The following is a 22540-nucleotide window of genomic DNA, read 5'->3' as shown; positions in this document are numbered from 1 at the left end:
ACACTTCCTCTTAATCGTTGTCCACATGTTTATTACTCGTTAGGCATGTTAGATCCGGATATCACCCGTCAAAACCGTAACCGCAACATGGAACAAATAATCATCGAAGAATCTCACAAACGGGAAGACGGAACGCGTCATTTGATTAATTAAACTACTTGGACTAAATAATTGAATAAATTGAATACCAATTCGTAAGCGCGTCGACGGTTCACGGAACGGCGAGAATGCCCTTTTCCTTTAAAAGCTCACAATTTCAAAACACCGAGACGTGTAACACGAATAGAATCGAAGTCTAGCGAATACTCGCGTGCTACAACTCGAGTCCGGGCCTGATTTGAGGCGGCTCGAGTCGAGACGCGCGAGTCTTCCTTAGACTTCTTCGTGTCACACGATCTTCAATTTGCACCCAAACACCACACTTTTTATTATCCTAGGGCATAATCGTCGTTCCGTGATTCATCGATACCCTAGGCGTTAGGGAGTTGGAAACACCTCGATCTATGAGCGGAAAAGGACAACCCGTTCGGGTGCGAGTTTCATTCGCACGGCCCATTCCGTTCACTTTCGGTGTTTCTACCTTCCTATCATAGATTCGGTGGTGAACATTTTATTTCAGTTATAAAACATGAAGAACCGGATTAATCATGCATTCGACTTAATCAAACATTAGATAATGGATAGGGGGAATACTAGATTCCAATCTAGAGTCAAAATACGAGTTTGGCTAATTCGGTGAAACTGTAGTGACACCTCACTGAATAAGAGTCTTAAAACAAATACACACATGTAATTGGCTTAGAACCCTATTCTAGTCCACCATCTATGTTTGCCTAGGTTAGACACATTGTTTGTTAATCAACCCCTGTTAATAACTGATTAAATCACGTACACTCGACTTAATACACCACTTGTCTGTATTCATCGGTATTTGTCAGTTATTGTCTGTTTTTCATCAGTTTTATCATTTTTCTCCTGTTTTCCATTTGTCCTTGCTAATTTGTTGCGGTTCGGGCCCAAGCCCTTAGGTTACGCATTGCACGGGGTCCAATGCCCCAAACCACCGAACACGAGGTCCAACGCCTCTTAATTCACTAAGCGCGTGCAACCCGAGTGCGGAATGGGATCTAGCCTCGATTCACCATCATACTCCGAATATGGCCTATGTGGAAGGCGATTTGGATTGGAAGCGTGAAACAGGTTTAGATATCACCCGGGAGCTCGATCGGTCTAACGGTTACGGTGGGAATCAACCGGTTCTCCTACAAACCGTTGGATCGATCGGACCCGACCCCCCGGCTCCTTGAGCCCGCATTTCCTTAATTTATTTATCGGTTATTCAAAACACACGGTGAGCCGGAGCGGAATATTGGCCCAACGCAAACCGATCGGGATCCATTTACTTATTCAATTATACTTTGTAATCATTCGAGAGAACATTGTGAGAATTTTATTTGTATACTCACTCATTTACTTGTAAGGATCCCCGATCGACGAGCGTGAGGTCCGAGTGTCGAGTCGGTTAAGTCGGTCTATCGTCACCAAGGGATGAGTAAGTTCGAATAATCGTGGTCTCGGTTCGCGTAGGGAATCGACCATCACGGTTCGATGAACTGTAACGCTAAGATAGTGAACTGATTCCTCGACGCACAAGCCTACTCATCCTTCGGATTCTTGGCCCAACTCGATCAATTCATCGACTTTACGGTGTCAAAACGGGTGATTCAAGTGCACCCCTAAATCATGCGGTACCCTCTAGTAACTTTACTGCTTTCCACGGGCTTCGGCCTAGTCACTTTACTGCTTTCCACGGGCTTCGGCCTAGTAACTTTACCGTTTTCCACGGGCTTCGGCCTAGTAACTTTACTGCTTTCCACGGGCTTCGACCTAGTAACTTTACTACTTTCCACGAGCTTCGGCCTAGTAACTTTACTGCTTTCCACGGGCTTCGGCCTAGTGACTTTATTGCTTTCCGGACTCCGCGTCCATGGACTTCGCGTCTACTTTACTGCTTTCCACGGGCTTTGGCCTAGTAACTTTACTGCTTTCCACGGGCTTCGGCCTAGTAACTTTACCGTTTTCCACGGGCTTCGGCCTAGTAACTTTACTGCTTTCCACGGGCTTCGGCCTAGTAACTTTATTGCTTTCCGGACTCCGCGTCCATGGACTTCGCGTCCACTTTACCGTTTTCCACGGGCTTCGGCCTAGTAACTTTACCATTTTCCACGGGCTTCGGCCTAATGACTTTACCGTTTTCTACGGGCTTCGGCCTGGTAACTTAACTGCTTTCCACGGGCCTTGGCCCTGCACATGGTGTCGTGCGGGCTTAGACCCCTCACCTGCATTTCATAATGTTCGCTTCTTAATCAGGTGGTTACCCTACGACAGGTTCGGGCACCTTTGCACATCCCCCCTGAGTATCCAACACGAGGGAACAAACTATTACAGAGAATGACAACAGAGGCGGTCGCCGGGACCAAAAAGGGTGCCTCTCATGATCTTTGGCTACATCTTCTAACCGAGCATGCAACCAAAGAGGGGCAAGCTGTCAGCACCCCATTTTGGCCCACCGGCTTCCCACACAGGGATTCCCGACCGAAGCCCGGGACACTATTCATCACCCGGCAATCAGAGGCAAATAGGCGGGCACGGGGTCATGAGCGATAGGAGAAAGAGCTAGGCCACTGAGAAAAGCAGAGGAAAGCCATCAGAAGAACGAACGAACAAGGAATTCCCCAAAACGACGGGGCTGGCACTGTGGCACTATTCATCATCGAGTCACCGAAGCACCGAAAGGTGCCTAATATGGGACTCCAAAAATCCCTTTCAGTGCCAAAGTGACCAACGACACGTCCGGACGCATTTCCGGGGCAAGCCACATGAGTCGGGACACCCCGACCTCTCACGGACGCTTTTTTTCTGACAGAGCTCCCGGGGCCCACTCCACTGACAAGCAGACGGCCCCCCAAAACGGGCCTACAGGCACCCAGGGACCACCAAGGTCGGGGAACAAGCTTCAGATGACCTTCCGGAACTCGACTTGGTTTCCCGAGGAACGTTTCAGTGGTCATGAACGTCTCCCGGCGAGCTTTCGGGGCACGTTCACGGAAGACAGAGATCACAACGATCCCCGAGCACCTCAAGACATTCAGAGAATACTGAGAAAATCCCAGTCAAAGTCCCCAGGTTTTCCCGGGCCAACGGCCCTCGACCGAGAGCGATGAGCCAACGATCCCCCACGGGGCAAAAGGATCGCCGAAACAAATGTTAGGGTGCACAAAGAGCAATCGGGGATCGAGGGACGCTAAACTTCACTCCGAATATCCAAACGGGGCAAAACCGACTCACGAGGCGCCGGGTCGCCCGAACGTTCGTTCACAACGACGCACGGAGATGTTGGGCTCTTTCAAATCCTCGTCGCTCAAGCATTCCAAATCTACAAATTAATCGGACATCGGAGATCGGATGCAAGCTCAATCAAGTTTCAAGCATTTTCCGGCTTTTCTCTCAATCGAATGGGGCCCACAGCTCAGCCAAGCCAAGCCGTCAAGCCGCGGCTCAACCCCAAGCCACGGCTCAAACCCATGGCTCCGAATTGACAGCCCCAAGCCGCGGCTCCTCCCTCCCACCGGTGGCTCCAAAGCTCCCCCACCACACAATTCAAATTTCACTCACTTCTTTCACTTCCTCTTACACATCCATCACTCCATCACTTCCCTCTTGCTTGCCCCACACTCTACATGACAAAAACCCCTCCCTAATCTTCCCTCCAATTTTCGGCAGCCACCCTAAGCAATTCGGCAGCCCATGTTTAGCCTTCTAAATCGCAATTAGTTCCCCTTAACCGAACCATTAGAGCTCCCTATAAGTTCCCATTCCTCATTAACTCTAATCACTTCTTCACTCTCACTCTCTCTCAAGCCAACCTCTCTCAAGGATCCTCTCAAACCCCAGCCCACTTCCAAGTTCCGTCCAGCCCTTTGCCAAGGCCGAAACCAGCCAAAATCGCCGGGAAACCACCCGCTATTCCGGTAACCACCCGACCCGACTTAAGCCAAAAATCATCAAACATCCTAGCCTACATATTTCTCACCCCCTAAGTCCATTTCCGGGCTTAGATTTTCGATCGGAGGTCCCCAACACCCCGTTCCAGCCGTGAACATAATCGGGTCCCGAGACCCCTAGCCGCGCGTACCAAGCCACCAACGACGTGCCATTTCACTCCACGACTTCGGCGAGTCGTGCCATCACGTTCAAAGGGTTCCTCACAACCCTCACCCTCCTCCGTGAAGAGGTGGTTACGGTCCGAGGGCCGACCAACCGTGCACAACCTCCGTTTCGTCTGTTTCTCTCTTACCGGGTTCCTCACATTTTTACCGAACTTTCTCTCACGTTTTCGGGTTTGTTCTAGCCTTGGCACGCTCGAGTCTGCTTATGGTCATCTAGATCCGCCTCTTAGGAGTCCAACGAGCCTGACCTTGCACCTTGCCGTGCCCGGAGCTCGCGTGCCGGCCCATTCTCCCGAGACTGCCGCGGCTGCGCTCCCACTCGGGTCACCTACCCGTAGCTTTCAATCCGAGTCTGGCGACTCCCACGGCCGCATCCCTGACTCTTTTCCTCTTGCAACGAGGCTAGGTAACATCCCTCTACAACTTAGAGAAGCTAGGATCCTCAATTCTTGTTTGCATGAGACGTTCATATGATTTAAAGAACCGAATGCATGAAAGTTTCCATTTTCCTTTCGGATCTAGGCCTCCCATGCATTCCCATGCAACGTGTGTCCGTTATGTGCCTATGTATGACCATGCCGTGTCCATATAATGTTTAACCTTGCGTGTCGTGACGGGAAACGACTCGGATCCAGACGGGAGAGGCTCCCTTGGCCACGGATTGAGCCATGGGACTTACGGCCAAGTCTCTAGGGAGAGACCCGTGAGTCCCCTTGGCCCACCCGAGGCTATGGCGGTCTCCCCCCTTCCGAAAAGAGTCGGTTCCTATGTTTTTTTATCCTTAATCGTATGTAACACGATGGCATGACGGGGAGGGATCCGAATCGGGGCCGAAGAAATTTTCCCGACTCGTGTGGGCCATGGAAGCTCACGACCCTCCTTGGAGGAATGTGGCCGAGAGCTTCCTTGGACCACTTGAGTCTGGGAAGTTTTCTTCCACCTCGAGACGGGCCGATTCTCGTGTTTTACCCATTTAGTTGTTAGTTGAGCCAATGTCGTCTTTGTTGTTTTCCGTTTGAATAACCCGTTCGTGCGTGTTGTGTGATTCATGTGGTTATGACTATAATGGTGTCGAATAACCGAAACACGTATCATTATTTTGATTGACGTGTTGTGAATGTAAGAAACGATTGAAACCGGTGTAAGAGACCGTCCAAGATCCGGGGACGAGTCAAGGAGGTATTCGGTCACTTCCCTAGGGATGTGGCCGAGTGTCCCATGACTCTCCTTGAGTCTAGACCGGCCTCTTTATCCGCTTGAAAGTCGGTTCTTAAAATTGTTTTGCAATTGTATTTGTCGTTTAATTATCAATCCTATATCAATTACTCATTAGATGTGTTATTTTCGAGTAAGCATCTACTAAGCCCGTTAATTATGATATAAATCTATAAACATCGAATAATTTCACAAATGGGATAAGCTGGACGTGCCACTCGGCTAATTAAATCACTTGGACTAAGTAATTGGGTAAATTGGTCGCCCATTTGTAAACGCATCGACGATTTATGGAACGGCGTTAATGCCCTTTCTTTTTCCATTAAAAAAGCTCACAATTTCAAAACACCGAGACACGTAACACGAATAGAATTGATGTCCAACAAGTACTCACGTGCTATGACTCGAGTCCGGGCCCAATTTGAGGCGGCCCGAGTCGGAGCACGCGAGTCCTTCTTAGACTCCTTCGTGTGACGCGATCTCTAATTTATTTCCGAACCTCGCAATTTTATCATCCAAGGGCATGATCGTCATTCCGTGATTCACCGATACCCTAGGCTTAGAGAGTTGGAAACACCTAGAACTACGAACGAGAAAGGACAACCCGTTCGAGTGCGAGTTTCATTCGCGCAGTCCATTTCGTTCATTTTCGGTGTTTCTTTCTTCCTATTGTAGATTTGGTGGGGATCATTTTATTTCAGTTACAAAATATACAATAAAAAAAACCGGATTAATCATACATTTGGCCTAATCGAATGTTAGATAATGGATAGGTGGAATGATAGATTCCAATCTAGAGTCAAAACACGAGTTTGGCTAATTCGGTGAAACCGTAGTGACACTTAACTGAAGAAGAGTCATAAAACAAACACACACATATAATTGGCTTAGAACCTTATCTTAGCCCGTCCTCTATGTTTGCCTAGCCTAGATGCATTGTTTGCCAATCAACCACGGGTAATAATTGATTAAATCACGTACATTCGACTTAATACACCACTTGTCTGTATTCACCGACAATTGTCAGTTGTCGTCTGTGTTACGTCAGTTTTCCTCTGTTTTGTCTTTGCATATAATGATTTATTGCGGTTCGGGCCCGAGCCCATAGGTCACGTGTTGCACGGGGTCCAACGCCCCAAATCACCGAACACGAGGTCCAACGCCTCTTAACTCACCGAGCGCGTGCAACCCGAGTGCGGAATGGGATCTAGCCTCGATTCACCGTCGCACTCCGAATACGGCCTATGTGGAAGGCGGATTTGGATTGAGCGCGTGAAACGTGTTTAGATATCACCCGGGAGCTCGATTGGTCCAACGGTTACAGCGGGAACTAATCGATTCTCCTGCAAACCATCGGTTCAATCGGACCCGACCCCCGGCTCCTTGAGCCCGCGTTGCCTTAATTTGTTTATCAGTTATTCAAAACACACGGTGAGCCGGAGCGGAATATTGGCCCAATGCAAATCGATCGGGATCCATTTATTTCATTCAGTTGTGTTCTGTAATTATTCGAGTGTACATTGTGAGGATCTTATTTGTATGTTTATTCATATACTTGTAAGGATCTCGATCGATGAGCATGAGGTCCGAGTGTCGAGTCGGTTAAGTCGGTCCATCGTCACCAAGGGATGAGTAAGCTCAGATGATCACGGCCTCGGTTCGCGCAGGGAATCGACCATCACGGTCCGAAGAACTGTAACGCTAAGATAGCGAACCGATTCCTTGACTCACAAGCTTACTCATCCTTCGGATTCTTGGTCCAACTCAATCGATTCATCGATTTTACGATGTCAAAACGGGCGAGTCAAGTGCGATCCTAAATCACGCGATAAATAAACAAAATGGCAAGCCTTGCAAGCTAGAGTACCGAAAGGGCGTGTGGGATATAGGCCCGCACGTAATAGAACCCCCGAATTCGGAATTTTCGGTTCCGTATGACCATTGCCTTAGCATTTAGGTGTACCTCGTACCCCTAGACCCGGGCGACTCAACGGCTCTCGACCTACGGATCGTAAACAGTAAGTGGCGACTCCTTCTCACGCGTGTCCGTCGCGCATCCCCACGGGAAAGTGGATACTCCCAAGCCGCGTTGCATAGGCATCGCGCATGCGTGCCCCGACGAGATTAGATTCGGGTGCGCACAGCTTGGCGACTCCACTGGGGACTTACTTAGTGGGTTCGAGCTCAATCCCGTTTGTTTGCTTGCTTGTTTATTCATCGCTTTTCGTATTTCCCGCTTATCTACTTTGCACATTTTATTTCCCGCACATGCATTGCACATCATACTAGATTCTTAGGGACCTTGTCCGACATCCCACGGGCACCAATATAGGAAGCTAGGTTAGTCAGAGGTTCCGAGTAAGGGAACGGATCGAGTCGGCTATGCCACCGAACCGGCCCCCAAAGATCCTCGCTCGATTTCAAGGAATTCACACCCTTGAGTCGGGAGCCCCCATCCCTAGTTAGCGGTTCTCCCAGTAGCACCGAAAACCATGCATACACAGGGACCGTCATGCTGGACCAACTTTTACCTCCATGCCGTCAACCGACCCAAAAGTCGAGTCCTTGAGTCGGCCCGTAGTTTTTTAGGACGGGCATTTTGTTGTTTTTGTAAGAAAGAGCGATGTACACTGTAAAGAACACAACTATGGTTTATCTTTCCGCACTGCATACATTTTTTCAAAAAAAAAAAATTTAGGACATTGCATTGATTTGATTCTAAAAACGTTAAGCCGGCATCTCCTCCATCTAGGTAAGGATGGACCGCCCGGCTCCCGGCCTTAGGCTCGAAGCGATCACGCCACCAAGGCAAGACATCATGCGCATCTGGAGGACTCTCCGACCGGTGGACCACGCATTCATCCAGGGCATCATCGGAGACGTGGTTATGCTCACCGAGACCCCGGTGGACTGGATCTTCTTGAGGACTGCCGCCGAACTTTGGGATCCCGAGCACGCGGTATTCAATTTCCAAGTGACGGAGTTAGCACCTACGATCGAGGAGTACACGGCACTCATCCAGAGGCCTACGCCCACGACCCACGGCATCTTCGTGCCGAACCCGTTCACAACCATCCAGGGTCAACTCTCCACTCTTCTCCACATACCGGCTCAAGACATCCACGAGGAGCTTCATCAAAGGTGGGATCAAGGCATTTGGATCGCATGGCTCTCCGATTGGACGCTCCTCCGCGCAATGACGCCTACAACGGCTTCCTATCAGCGCGATGCCTGCCATGGATTCCTACTCTTGGTCTTTGGCACCTTCCTGTTTCCGTACTCGCCGAACCTCATTGATGGGGCTATAGCCCAAGTCGTCCTCCAAGCGGTGGGAGGCCATAGTTACGTGGAGGCTTTATTAGCCGAGATCGTCCGGTCTCTTGACTATGTTAGGGAGGTTCGGCGCGGCAGGATGAGGGGATCCCCGCACCTACTTCAGATTTGGCTTCTCGCCCATATCCGCCCCTTTTGCTCATCACATCCGTTCTTTTACATCGCCGACGAGCGTTCGCTGATCGAGCGCTTGGTACCGGTTATCCCACCTCCCGAGCACAGTTTCTCGGAATGGAGGCGCTTTTGGCGTGAGTTGACGCTCGCGCGCTTCTTATGGGTCACTCGATGGAACCCCGGCGGCCCCATGATCACAGGATGTCCCGGGATTGTGGGAGTCCCCCTTCTCAGCCATTTGGGGAGCACACTCATATTCCCCGGCCGGGTAATCAGACAGCTCGGTGGCCAACAGGACATTCCCGCCGAGGCGGATCGTCTACCTTTCCGCATCCAGTGGGCAGACTCTACATCCACGGCCACCGATAGATTCCTGCAGATTCGGGAGATCCGCCGTCAACGGGACGCTAGCACCATACAGCGTCTGTACTTCCCCGAACACCCCACCGATGACGAGCGAGTCTTCGCCGCCACTTCAGCATACGTGGCTCGGTTCTACGCACGGGGATTGGCATTGCCGCAACCGTCCCATGCCGCCCCGACTCCCCGCGCTACGTCCACCCTCGCCCCCGAAGCCGAGAGTTCCATCCAAGCGGCCATGCCCACGGAGCTACGAGCAATCAAGGAGGAACGGGATAGGCTCCGTTGCGAGCTTGTTGACTCCCGCGCAGAGGTCGCGGACTACAGGGAGCTTCAGACACAGCTGACTCGAGCACGCGCCCGGGTCGCACACCTAGATTGGGAGATGGCCCGTTTAAGCGCGGAATTGGATCGAGTGCACAAAAGGGCGCGCAACCTTGCCCACCCCTAGGATTAGTGAACGCGCCCATTTTTGCCCTCGCTTGGACCAACGCCGCTTTCAAGCGGCCACCGAGCGCAAAGGGATGTCGGCTTTACGTTTATGTTCCTTTCTTTTCCGTCGTATGTTCTATTTTGTAAAACTATGGAATTCGAAGCTAATCAATGTAATGACATTAGTATTTTGAAAACTCATGCATCTCATACATCTTGTCATTTTACTTATTTCGCACTTATCGTTTGAGACATCGGTGCTTGCCCTTACACATTCTTGGAATCTAGGTGATCACAACTGGCGTCATACCGCTACCCGACTCGTCAACGGCTCAGGATGGCGGAAGGGGATCGCATTGATGTTTTGGAAGAAGTCAACCCTTCGGTCCCGACTCTCTCTCAACCACCGCAAGCGCACGCTCCGCCGCCTCTCACTCCTGCAGGCGTACTCCCGGTGTATTTCGGCGCCCTTCCAACACATCTCCCGCCCCCGGCGTCTTCAGGGGCGCCTCTGCCACCGGTCTCACCAACCTCCGCCGCCACCAATGACCAAGCCCGCATTGCGGCCCTCGAGGGCACGGTCAACCAAATGGCCACTAACATGGCAGAGCTGCTCGCCCTGCTCAGAGGACCCAACCGGGCTTCCTCGAGTTCCACACCTCAACCGGGACAAGGGCCAACGACCGAGCCGACTCCTTTGATTCCGCCGACTCAGGCCCCGGAGGACACGGAGGCACCCCCGCCGCCAACGTTGCACACGTCCATGGCTCATCCTGTCACCGGCCCATATCCGCCACCACCGGCCCCCACGGCCGTCCCTCTTCCACCGGCAACCTTCCTATCCTCGGAACACATTTTATCTGCACCTCCGCCTGTCTCCATACCGGCCCCAGCCATGGCCTACGCGATACCTCCGCCGACGGTTTTCCCGGCGTCCAACGCACCCGCTCCGACTCATCTTCAAGCCGCGGAGCTCCCTTCCTATCCGTCTCTACATCCTCATGTCGACCCCTCCTACCAGGCGCCGCCCCCCATAGACACCACCTTCCACGAACCGGGCACGCCGATTCATGCGGCCCAGTTCGCCTCGCCGACGCATTTCTTCCCCGAGGCTGACACCGAACAGGAACGAAGGCTCAAGAGGATGGAAGAAACGTTAAGGGCCCTACAAGCGGGTGATGCTCGTCCCGACGCGCGCTACGGCGACTGCAGCCTATTCCCGGCCATGCAGCTGCCCCCGAAGTTCAAGATCCCGGAATTCAAGACTTATGAGGGCACGACGGATCCGCGCCACCATCTCCGCCACTACCGGGGAAAGATGCTGCAATATTGGGAATACAAGGAGTTTGTCATCCACTCCTTCTAAGACAGCCTGTCGGGATCGGCCCTCGATTGGTTCATGTCGCTGAAGGCTGAGGACATCCCGACATGGGAGGATTTCTCTCGGAAGTTCACCGACCAATACCGATATTGCGCGGAAGCACCTCCCACCCTCCTGGAGTTAAGCACCAAAGAGATGGCGAGGGGCCAAAAGTTCGAAGAGTATGCCGCCAAATGGCGTGCCCAAGCCGCAAAGCACATTCCCCCGATCAGCGAGGCGCAACAGATCCAATTGTTCCACTCCACACTGAGAGGAGTGTACTATTCACACCTATTGGCACACACTTCGTCATTTTTCGACCTCATCGAGGCCGGGAAGAAGTTGGATTTGGGCATCAAGCTCGGAAGGATGGAGGACCCCACCAGCAAAGGAGATGAGTCGTCGAAGAAGGTCCCCGCGACATCATCGTCTTCAAGCGGGAGAAGGGGAAAGGAAGTTACGGTGAATACCGTCAACACGGCCCAACAGGTCCCTCAGCAATATTCGATGAACTACACGGCGACGCCTCCCACGGCCCCCTCCTACGCCCCGCAGGCGCCTCAATATCGGCCTCAAGCCTCTACCCAACCAATCTACTATTCCGCACCACCGCCTCCACCCCCATCTACGGCGCCGTCGCCTGTCGTCCACCATTATGCCCCTACTCCGTCCCAAGCCCCTCAATACCAACCTCCTATTCCTAGGACTTCTCAGCCGACACAACGAGTCCCGCCCCCGCAAAGTCAACTAGGCGGTGCAGCACAACCGCGACCCCGCCGACAATACCCGGCCCTGCCGGTTCCGCTTTCCCACATCTACCGGCAAATTCGCGATAAGATCGGGACAATAGCGCCCGGCCCAAGCTTCGATCCAACCATCCAAGATCAAAGCAAGCAGTGCGAATACCATCGGGGTGCACCAGGGCACACCCTGGACACTTGTTGGAGATTGAGGGAGAGGATCCAGGAAATGATCGATGCGAAGGAAGTCGTATTCAATGCTGTAAGGCCTCCGAACGTACAGGCCAATCCTCTCCCCGACCATGGATCGGCTCCGGAGCCCTCCATCAACATGATCACCCTATGCACATCAGGGAAGGGCGAAGGCGAGCAAGGTTGTTCCTCCCCCTTCGTGATCGAGCACATACCCGCAGAAGCCGCAGTCGGGTTCACCGGGATTGATGCACCTCCTGCCCCGCTCGTCATAGATATTCTCGACCGAGAACCATACTCGGACGACAAGGTCCCTTGGACCTATGAAAAAGGTGTCGGGAGCCTCGAGCAACAATTCAGCGTCATGGGCGTATCCCGCTCGGGACGGTTATACAAGAACCCGGCGACCACCGACAAAGGGAAGGCGCCCGATACTGAAGAGGAGACGAGGCCTAGGACCCTACATACTCCGTCCAAGAAGGTGACAGAAGAGGAGGCCGAAGCCTTCATGAAAGTCATCAAAGCGAGCGAGTATAAGGTGGTTGAGCAGATGGCCAAATCTCCGGCCCACATCTCGTTGCTCGCCCTCCTACTCAATTCGGAACCCCACAGGGAGGCCCTCATGCGGGTCCTGATGGCTGCGCAAGTCCCCAAAGGGACGCCCCCGGACCGGATAGAGGAAACCATCAACTCTATCTTCTCCAATACCATCTCGTTTTCGGACGACGAGCTCCCCCCTGAAGGATGCGCTCATTTCCGGGCACTGCACATCGTTTGCAAGTGCAACAACCATATCGTCGGCCGAGTCATGATCGACAACGGTTCCGCACTCAACGTATGCCCGGTAACCACTTTGAAGCAGATAAATGTGGACCTCAACCGCATCCGTCCTAGCAAAACAGCGGTCAGAGCCTTCGATGGTTCGAGGAGAGAGGTAAACGGTGAGATCGACCTCCTCATAGATATCGGCCCATGCTCCTTCAGCGTCACATTCCAAGTGTTGGATATCCCGAACGCCTTCAACCTACTCCTTGGAAGGCCTTGGATTCACTCGGCCGGCGCCATTCCGTCCTCGCTACACCAGAAGGTGAAATTCATCGTCGAGGAGAAAATCATCACGGTCAAAGGGGAGGAGGATTACGTCATCTACAAGGAGACGGCGGTCCCTTACATCAGCGTCGGGGACGACGAAAACCTGCCCTTCCACTCCTTCGAGACCGTCTCCGTTATTCGGGATTACGGAAAGATCGGGCCATCCCGCGTCGACCGCATGATAGGGAAGGTCCTTCTGCGCCACAATTACGTTCCCGGCCCCGGCCTTGGGGCGCGGGGACAAGGAATCAACGCCCCGTTGAAGTTGAGGAATACAAGCATAGGAGGGGACTTGGCTTTCGCCCCTCTTGCCACGAAATCATTGAGGCCCGCCGGAGCAACCGTCTCCACCGCCTCGCCACCCACTATGGTAGGCTCAACAGGGACATTCCAGTCCCCCCGCTATCACATTTCTTCCCCGGGCCTCCACTCATCATCGGGAGCACCTCTGACGGCCCTTCCTCGGACTTCGACGACACGACCGACGCTTTGCCAACCGTGTATGCCGTCACCGAGGAGATTCCTTCAGGGGTTCACATCCGCCCGGCGCAGGAAGACGAGGAGCTTAGCAGCTGAACCTCAGTCCTGCGCTGTCAGCACCCCATTTTGGTCCACCGGCTTCCCGCACAAGGATTCCCGACTGAAGCTCGGGACACTATTCATCGCCCGGCAATCGGAGGCAAATAGGCGGGCACGAGGTCATGAACAATAAAGAAAAACACGGTCCACCGAGAAAGGCGGAAGAAAGCAGTCAGAAGAACAGACGAACGAGGAATCCAGAAAACAACGGAGCTGGCACTGTGGCACTATTCATCACTGAGTCACCGAAGGACCGAAAGGTGCCCAGTATGGGGCTCCAAAAATCCCTCCTAGTGCCAAAATGACCAATGACACGTCCGGGCGCATTTCCGGGACATCCTGCTTAAGCCGGGACACCCCGATCCCCCACGGACGCCTTTTCTGACAGAGCTCCCGGGATTCGCTCCACTGACAAGCAAGCGGCCCCTCAAAACGGGTCTACAGGCGCCCAGGGACCACCAGGGCCAGGGAACAAGTTTCAGACAACCTTCCGGAACTCGGCTCGATCTCCCGAAGTACGCTTCAGTGATCACGAACGCCTCCCGGTGAACCTTCGGGTATTTCCACGGAAAGCAGAGACCACAACGATCTCTGAGTACCTCACGATAACCTCCAAGCACCTCAAGGCATTCAAGGCACACTGAGAAAATCCCGGTCGAAGTCCCTAGGCCTTCCCGGGCCAACGGTCCCCGACCGAGGACGACGAGCCAACAATCACCCGCGGGGCAAAAGGGTCGCCGAAACGAACATTAAGGTGCACAAGGAGCAATCGGGGACCGGGGACGCTCAACTCCACTCCGAATGTCCGAACAGGGCAAAATCGATTCTCGAGGCGCCGAGTCACCCGAACGCTCGCTCACACGACGTATGGCGATATTGGGCTCATTCAAATCCTCTTCGTTCAAGCATTCCAAATCTATAAATTAATCGGACATCAGAGACCGGACGCGCGTTCAATCAAGTCTCAAGCTTTTTCCGGCTTTTCTCTTATTCGAATGAGACCCACAGCTCAGCCAAGCCAAGCCACCAAGCCACGGCTCAATCTCCAAGCCGCGGCTAAAACCCAAAATTCGGTGGCTCCAAGCTTCAAGAAGCTACCCCCTCCACACATTTCAAATCCTTCTTACACCCATCACTTCCTATCACTTCCCCATCACCTCCCATCAACTTTCCCTTCTCTTCCTTTCCCCACACTCAACAAGACAACTTCCCCACCCTAATCTTCCCTCCAAAATTCGGAACCCCTAAGCTCCCCCCTCTAATTGCACTTAAATTCACTAATTTGGCTCATTAAGACATCCTATAAGTGCCTAATTGCAAGACACTTTAATCACAACTCCTCTTGCACTCTCTCTCTAGCTTTCTCACTCAAAAACTCTCTCAAATTCCTCTCAAACTCCAACAATTCGTCCAGCTTTCCCTCAGCCCGAAACCAAGGCAAAATTGCCGGAAAACTCAACCGTTTTCCGGCGACCGCCACTCAACCCGAACCAAACTCAACCAAACTTCATATCCCACATGTTTTCGACCTCCCGAGTCCATTTCCGGTGTTAGTTTTGCGATTTGAAGCTCCCAGCAGCCCGAACCAGCTCTGTCCAGAAACGGGTTCCGTAGGTGTTTCACGGCTTCCCGGGCTTCCCCGACATTTCCACTACCTCACGACTATGGCGAGTCGTGCCATCATTTCCTAGGGGTTCCTCATGACCCTCACTCTCCCCCGTGACAAGGTGGTCGCGTGCCGAGAGCCGCTCAACCGCACACCACCGCCATTTCTCTCCTTTCTCCCTTCACAGATTTTTTCTAGTTTTTACCGGTTTTCTTTGCATCTCTCAGGAAAATCGACATGTCTAATCTTCATGAAACCACTGTAGGCATGATCCTCAGTCAGTTAGGAGTCCAATGCCACCGACCTTGCACCAAAAGACCACCGGGAGCCTCCCGTAGAGTCGTTTCTTCATCGGGTGCCAGTCGGGTCTGTTCCTCAGGTCGTCTTTTCTAACCCGAACTTTGAAGGAACGTACAGGTCAGCTCGGGTTGAATCTCGCTACGAACCACCTATCACCGTGATCCTCAGCCAGTTAGGAGTCCAATGCCACCGACCTTACATCAAAAGACCACCGGGAGCCTCCTGTGGAGCCGTTTCTTCATTGGGTGCCAGTCGGGTCTGTTTTGACCCGACTGGGTCTGTCCTTTTTTACTGACCCGACTTTGTTTTTGATTTCCAGAAAATCTACGCATGCTCTCCTCCCGAAACCACCACAGGCGCGATCCTTTGTCTTTTGGGAATCCAACGCAACTGGCCCCGCGCGAAAATTCCATCCCGATTAACAAATACGGCCCCGACAAGCCAGACTGCCAGTCGGGTCTGCCAGTTGACCCGACTGCTCCGATTCGGGTCTGTTCGTTCCAGCCGAGTCTCCCGACTCCCTTTGCCACTTCTCCGACTCTTTCCTCGTGTTCCGAGGCTAGGTAACACTCCTCTACGACTTAGAGAAGTTAGGATCTCCGATATTCTTTTGATATGAGGTGTTAAGGCGTTTAACAAGTTGAAATGCATGCAAGTTTACGTTCTTACCTACTCCCATGTAAATGTACGTCGTTTATCATGCTATACGTCGTATGAACACATGCATCATGACGGGAAAGAACTTAAATCGGGGTTGAAGAGGTCGCCTTGACCCGCGTGAGCCACTGAAAGTCACGGCCATTCCTCATGGGAGGTGGCCGAGAGTTTCTTTGGACCACACGGGTCCAAGGAATCCTCTTTCGCCTCGAAATAAGTCGGTTCCCGTATTTTCCATTTCGTCGTTGTATGAGTCGATGCCGTTTTATTGATTCCTTTAAATATTTTGTTTGTGCATGTTTGTATGCCCGTTTGCGTAATTATGATCATGGCGGCATCGATTTGGTTAAAACGTGCGCTACTATCGTGCTTGACGTATTATGCATGCAAGATACGATCCGAATCGATCTAGGGGGCCCTCCATAACCCAAGTCGGGTCATGGAGAGCTCTCGGCTCAACCTTTGGAGGAGGGGCCGAGTGCTCTTTGACCCATCCCGGGCTTAGGACGGTCTCTTTCGTTGTTTCGGAATCGTCCCTTGGAATTGAGTGTACCCATATTTTGTGTTTCTATCGTCGATCATGTGCTAGCCGTCTCCTAGGAGAGTTAGTTTTGGAAGATTATCCGTCAAGTCCACAATTCCTCGATATAAGATCACTACCACCGAATAATTTCACAAATGGGAGAAACGAGACGTATCATTCGGTTAATTAAATCACTTGGATTAAATAATTGGACAAATTGAATATTAATTCGTAAACGTATCGATGGTTCATGAAACGGCGGAAATGCCCTTTTCCTTAAAAGCTCATAATTTCAAAACATCGAGACGTGTAACACGAATAGAATTGTGTCTAGCAAGTACTCGCGTACTATGACTCGAGTCCGGGCCCAATTTGAGGCGGCTCGAGTCGAGATGCGCGAGTCCTCTTTAGACCTCTTCGTGTCACACGATCTTTAATTTATATATGAACATCACATGTTTTACCACTCAAGGGCATAGTCGTCATTCCGTGATTCATCGATATCCTAGGCTTTAGGGAGTCGGAAACACCTCGATCTATGGACGAAAAGGGACGGCCCGTTCGGGTGCGAGTTTCATTCGTACGGCCCATTCCGTTCACTTTCGATGTTTCTATCTTCCTAACGTAGATTCGGTGGTGAACCTTTTTATTTCAGTTGAAAAAGACGAAGAACCGGATTAATCATGTACTTGACTTAAATAAACATTAGATAATGGATAGTGGAATATTAGATTCCAATCTAGAGTCAAAACACGAGTTTGGCTAATTCAGTGAAATCGCAGTGACACTTAACTGAATAAGAGTCATAAAACAAACACACACATGTAATCGGCTTAGAGCCTTATCCTAGCCCGCCCTCTATGTTTGCCTAGGTTAGATGCATTGTTTGCCAATCAACCACGTGTAATAACTGATTAAATCACGTACATTCGACTTAATACACCACTTGTCTGTATTCACCGACAATTGTCAGTTGCTTTCCGTATCGTGTCAGTTACATCAGTTTTCTTCCGTTCTATTCTTGCTTTTCATGATTTATTGCGGTTCGGGCCCGAACCCATAAGTCACGTGTTGCATGGGGTCCAACGCCCCAAATCACCGAACACGAGGTCCAACGCCTCTTAACTCACCGAGCGCGTGCAACCCGAGTGCGGAATGGGATCTAGCCTCGATTCACCGTCACACTCCGAATACGGCCTATGTGGAAGGCGGATTTGGATTGAGCGCGTGAAACGTGTTTAGATATCACCCGGGAGCTCGATCGATCCAACGGTTACAGTGGAAACAAGTCGTTTTTCTGCAAACCGACGGTTCGATCGGACCCGACCCCCGGCTCTTTGAGCCTGCGTTGCCTTAATTTATTTATCGGTTATTCAAAATACACGGTGAGCAGGAGCGGAATAGTGGCCCAATGCAAACCGATCGGGATCCATTTACTTATTCGGTTATACTTTGTAATTGTTCGAGAGAACATTGTGAGGATTCTATTTGTATGTTCATTCATCTCCTTGTAAGGATCCCCGATCGGTGAGCGAGAGGTCCGAGTGCTGGATCGGTTAAGTTGGTCTATCGCCACCAAAGGGTGAATAAGCTTGGATACTCGTGGTTTCGGTTCACGCAGAGAATCAACCATCACGGTTCGATGAACTGTAACGCTAAGATAATGAACCGACTCCTCGATGCACAAGCCTACTCATCTTTCGGACTCTTGGTCCAACTTGATCAATTCATCGAATTTACGGTGTCAAAACGGGCGAGTCGAGCGCAACTCTAAATCACGCGATAAATAAACAAAATGGCAAGCCTAGCAAACTAGAGTGCCGAGAGGGCGTGCGGGATATAGGCCCGCACGTAATAGAACCCCCGAATTCGGAATTTTCGGTTCCGTACGACCATTGCCTTAGCATTTAGGTGTACCCCGTACCCCTAGACCCGGGTAACTTGCCGGCCCTCGACCCTCGGGTCGTAAAATGGCAAGTGGCGACTCCTTCTCACGTGCGTCCGTCGCGCGTCCCCGGGAAGGTGGACACTCCCAAGCCGCGTTTGCTTAGGCGCGCGCATGCGTGCCCCGACGAGATGAAATTCGGGTGCGCACATGCGCTATTCGGCTGTGATCGCCGATGTGTAAGATTTATCTATGTATAAGATGTTTCCTGCGTGTTAGCGTAGCCGTAAGCCGCACGACGGAAGAGGGAACTCTGTTATGGCTTCGTAATCCGCACTATCAATGAATCCCCTATATGCATTTTTTGAACCCTTGTCTATTCCACTCTCTCTTCCTTACTCTTTTGTTCATACCATTCTAAATTTTTCTAAGACAATTCTTTCGATTCTCCAGGCTCCACTCGAATCCAAATTCTCGACGCGTTGATCCGAACCCACCCGAAGAATGTCTCGGAGAGCCCGGACCCGTATACTTCGGGGAAGGGCTCGACGAAGACAGTCTAGTGCCTGAGATAGAAGAGAGTTTGCGCCGCCTCGAGGATCGCCAACTCACCTCGCTCGAGCCGACAGAAGAGATCAACGTGGGTACGCAAGAGGAGCCCCGCATCCTAAAGATCGGTACAAGCCTCGACCCAACACAACGGGTCCGAATGATCGATTTCCTGACCAGGTATCAAGAAGTTTTTGCTTGGTCCTACGCCGACATGCCGGGGCTAGACCCGTCAATAGTAAAGCACTTCCTCCCGCTGGACACCGAGAAGTTCCCGCCCAAACGGCAACAATTGTGACGGCAACGGGCAAGCCTCCTTCTCCGCATCAAGGAGGAGGTTGTCAAGCAGATCAACGCGGGCTTCCTCGAGGTCTGCAATTATTCTGAATGGGTTGCAAATATCGTGCCGGTGGAGAAGAAAGATGGAAGGGTTCGAGTCTGCGTCGACTATCGGGACCTCAATAAGGCCAGCCCCAAGGACAATTTTCCCTTGCCCCACATCGACATACTAGTTGACAACACGGCGCGCCACTCTCAGTTTTCTTTCATGGACGGCTTCTCCGGATACAATCAAATTCGGATGGCCGAGGAAGACAAGATCAAGACGACGTTCACCACCATGTGGGGAACCTTTTGTTATCGCGTCATGCCTTTCGGCCTGAAGAACGCCGGGGCAACTTATCAAAGGGCTATGGTCACGTTGTTCCACGACATGATGCACAAGGAAGTCAAGGTCTACGTCGACGACATGATTGCCAAGTCCAAAGAAGGAGAGGACCACCTCGTTAATCTGAAGCGTCTCTTCGATCGTTTAAAGGAGTACAAGCTTCGGCTTAATCCGGCGAAATGCACGTTCGGCGCTCGATCGGGAAAACTACTAGGATTCGTGGTCAGCGAGCGTGGCATCGAAGTAGATCCCGATAAAGTCAAGGCGATCAAAGAACTTCCTTCACCTTCTTCGGTTCGCGAAGTACGAGGCTTCCTGGGACGATTGAATTACATCGCACGATTCATTGCGAACCTGACAGACAAATGCCAGCCACTCTTTCGCTTGCTCCGCAAGAACGCGGCGATCGAATGGGACGAAGAATGTCAGGACGCCTTTGACACCATCAAGGCGTATTTGGCCCAACCGCCGGTTTTGGTCCCGCCTACACCAGGTCGTCCCCTCGTACTTTACCTAACGGTGCGCCGCCAATCGTTAGGATGCATGTTGGAACAAGAGGAGGAGTCCACACGTACGGAGCGCGCGATCTACTATCTGAGCAAAAAGTTCGCTGATGGAGAGTCCAATTACCCGGAAATCGAGAAGATGTGCTGCGCATTGGTGTGGGTCATGCAAAGGCTCCAACAGTACACGTTTTATCACACGGCCCGCTTGCTGTCAAAGGCGGACCCCTTGAAATATTTACTCGACAGTCCTTCCTCCACGCGGAACCTCGCCAAATGGCGTTGTCAGTTGACGGAATATGACATCGTGTACGTGTCCCACACTTCGGTCAAGGGGCAAGCGATCGCGGATCATTTGGCAGAATTCCCAATTGAAGACCACACACCGATTAATCCCGACTTCCCGGATGAAGGAATTCTCCAAGTAGACGACGAGGGAGAGAAATCGGGGTGGAAGATGTACTTTGACAGCGCTGTCAATTCTACGAGATCAGGTATTGGCGCAGTGCTGATATCCCCGGACGGACACTATTACCCGGTAGCGGCAAAGATCGATTTCCCGTGCACCAATAATGTGGCCGAGTACGAGGCATGTATTCTCGGCCTAAAAGCGGCGATTGATTTCCAGGTAAAAGAGCTCGAAGTATTCGGCGATTCTATGCTCACTATCTTCCAGACATTGGGGCAATGGAAGACAAAGGACGCAAAGCTAGTGCCATATCACGAGTACCTCGAGAAGTTAACCGAGAACTTCGAGGACATCTCGTTCACCTATACTCCGCGCATGACAAATCAATTCGCAGACGCGCTTGCAACGCTCGCCTCCATGGTAAGCATCGCGAAGGAAAACCTTATCGAACCCGTTGAGATTGAGATAGCCGAAGGACCGGCACATTGCAACTCAATCGAAGCATCCGAGGCAAAGCCGTGGTATGAAGACATCAAGAACCTTCTACGAACCGGCCAATACCCCCCATTCGCCGACCGCCGCGATCGGAAGACTCTCAGACGCCTCGCGATACATTACTTTTTGAGCGGCGAGATACTCTACCGCCGCTCCTTCGACTCCACACTCCTCCGGTGCATCGACGAACACGAATCGCGACGTCTCATGGAGGAAGTGCACGGGGGAAACTGTGGACCTCATATGAACGGTCTCATGCTTGCTAAGAAGATTATGCGCCTGGGTTATTATTGGTCCACCATGGAGACTGATTGTGTGAAGCATGTCAGGCATTGTCACCGATGTCAGGTTTACGCCGATCAGATCAAAGCACCACCCAACGAACTGCGCCCTATGACGGCACCATGGCCTTTTTCAATGTGGGGGATGGATGTGATTGGCCCGATCAACCCCAAGGCGTCTAACGGACACATGTTCATTTTGGTGGCAATTGACTACTTCACCAAGTGGATCGAAGCCGTCACTCTTACGTCAGTCACCGCAAAGGCCGTGGCCCGTTTTCTCAAACGCGATGTCATCGCCCGATACGGGGTCCCTGCGACAATCATCACAGACAACGCCAAGAACCTGAACAACAAGGTCATCGATAAGCTCTGTGCACAATTCAAAATCCGACATCGCAACTCCACCCCGTACCGTCCCCAAATGAACGGTGCGGTGGAAGCGGCGAATAAAAACATCAAAAAGATCATTGAAAAAATGACGGTGAACTACAAGGATTGGCACGAGATGCTCCCCTATGCACTTTTGGCGTACCGTACATCCATACGGACCTCAACCGGGGTAACCCCGTACTCGCTAGTCTATGGCATGGAGGCCGTCCTCCCAATCGAAGTAGAAATCCCTTCCATGAGGATTCTTGCTGAGGCCGAACTCGAAGAAGCAGAATGGGCAAAGCAGCGGTACAAACAGTTGAATTTCATTGATGAGAAGAGGCTGAAAGCGCTATGCCATGGACAGTGCTATCAACAAAGAATGGCTCGAGCCTTCAACGCAAGAGTCTGCCACCGCGATTTCAACCCCGGCGACCTCGTTTTGAGGAAAGAGGTTTTCTCCGGTGGAGCAGTCGTTTTGAGCGACATGGACGGCACTGAAAACGCCTTTCCCGTCAACGCTGACGCCATTAAGAAGTATTATCCGTGAGCACTCGTATATTCTTTATTCTCCGGGCTCCGTGCCCCTTTCATTATAAGACATTTCCATTTCCGTGGGCGAGCTTCAATTCCCACAATCTGTCCAA

The 22540-nt window shown here is 51.7% G+C and overlaps 1 protein-coding gene across 1 annotated transcript in view; it reads left to right on the top strand.

Annotated features, from left to right (window-relative positions):
- Window positions 1-11412: 11412 nt before the first annotated feature.
- The window catches only part of LOC116188772 (extensin-like), a 46492-nt gene continuing 35364 nt past the window's right edge, over window positions 11413-22540 (top strand). Inside the window, exon 1 of the mRNA XM_031518245.1 lies at window positions 11413-12456. Coding sequence (XP_031374105.1) covers window positions 11413-12456 — 1044 coding nt within the window. The remainder of the gene's footprint in view (window positions 12457-22540) is intronic.

Source organism: Punica granatum, chromosome 8 (genome assembly GCF_007655135.1).
Source record: "Punica granatum isolate Tunisia-2019 chromosome 8, ASM765513v2, whole genome shotgun sequence".
Lineage (NCBI taxonomy): Eukaryota > Viridiplantae > Streptophyta > Magnoliopsida > Myrtales > Lythraceae > Punica > Punica granatum.
The sequence above is the reverse complement of the archived record's forward strand: the minus strand, read 5'-3'. Positions and strand labels throughout refer to the sequence as shown.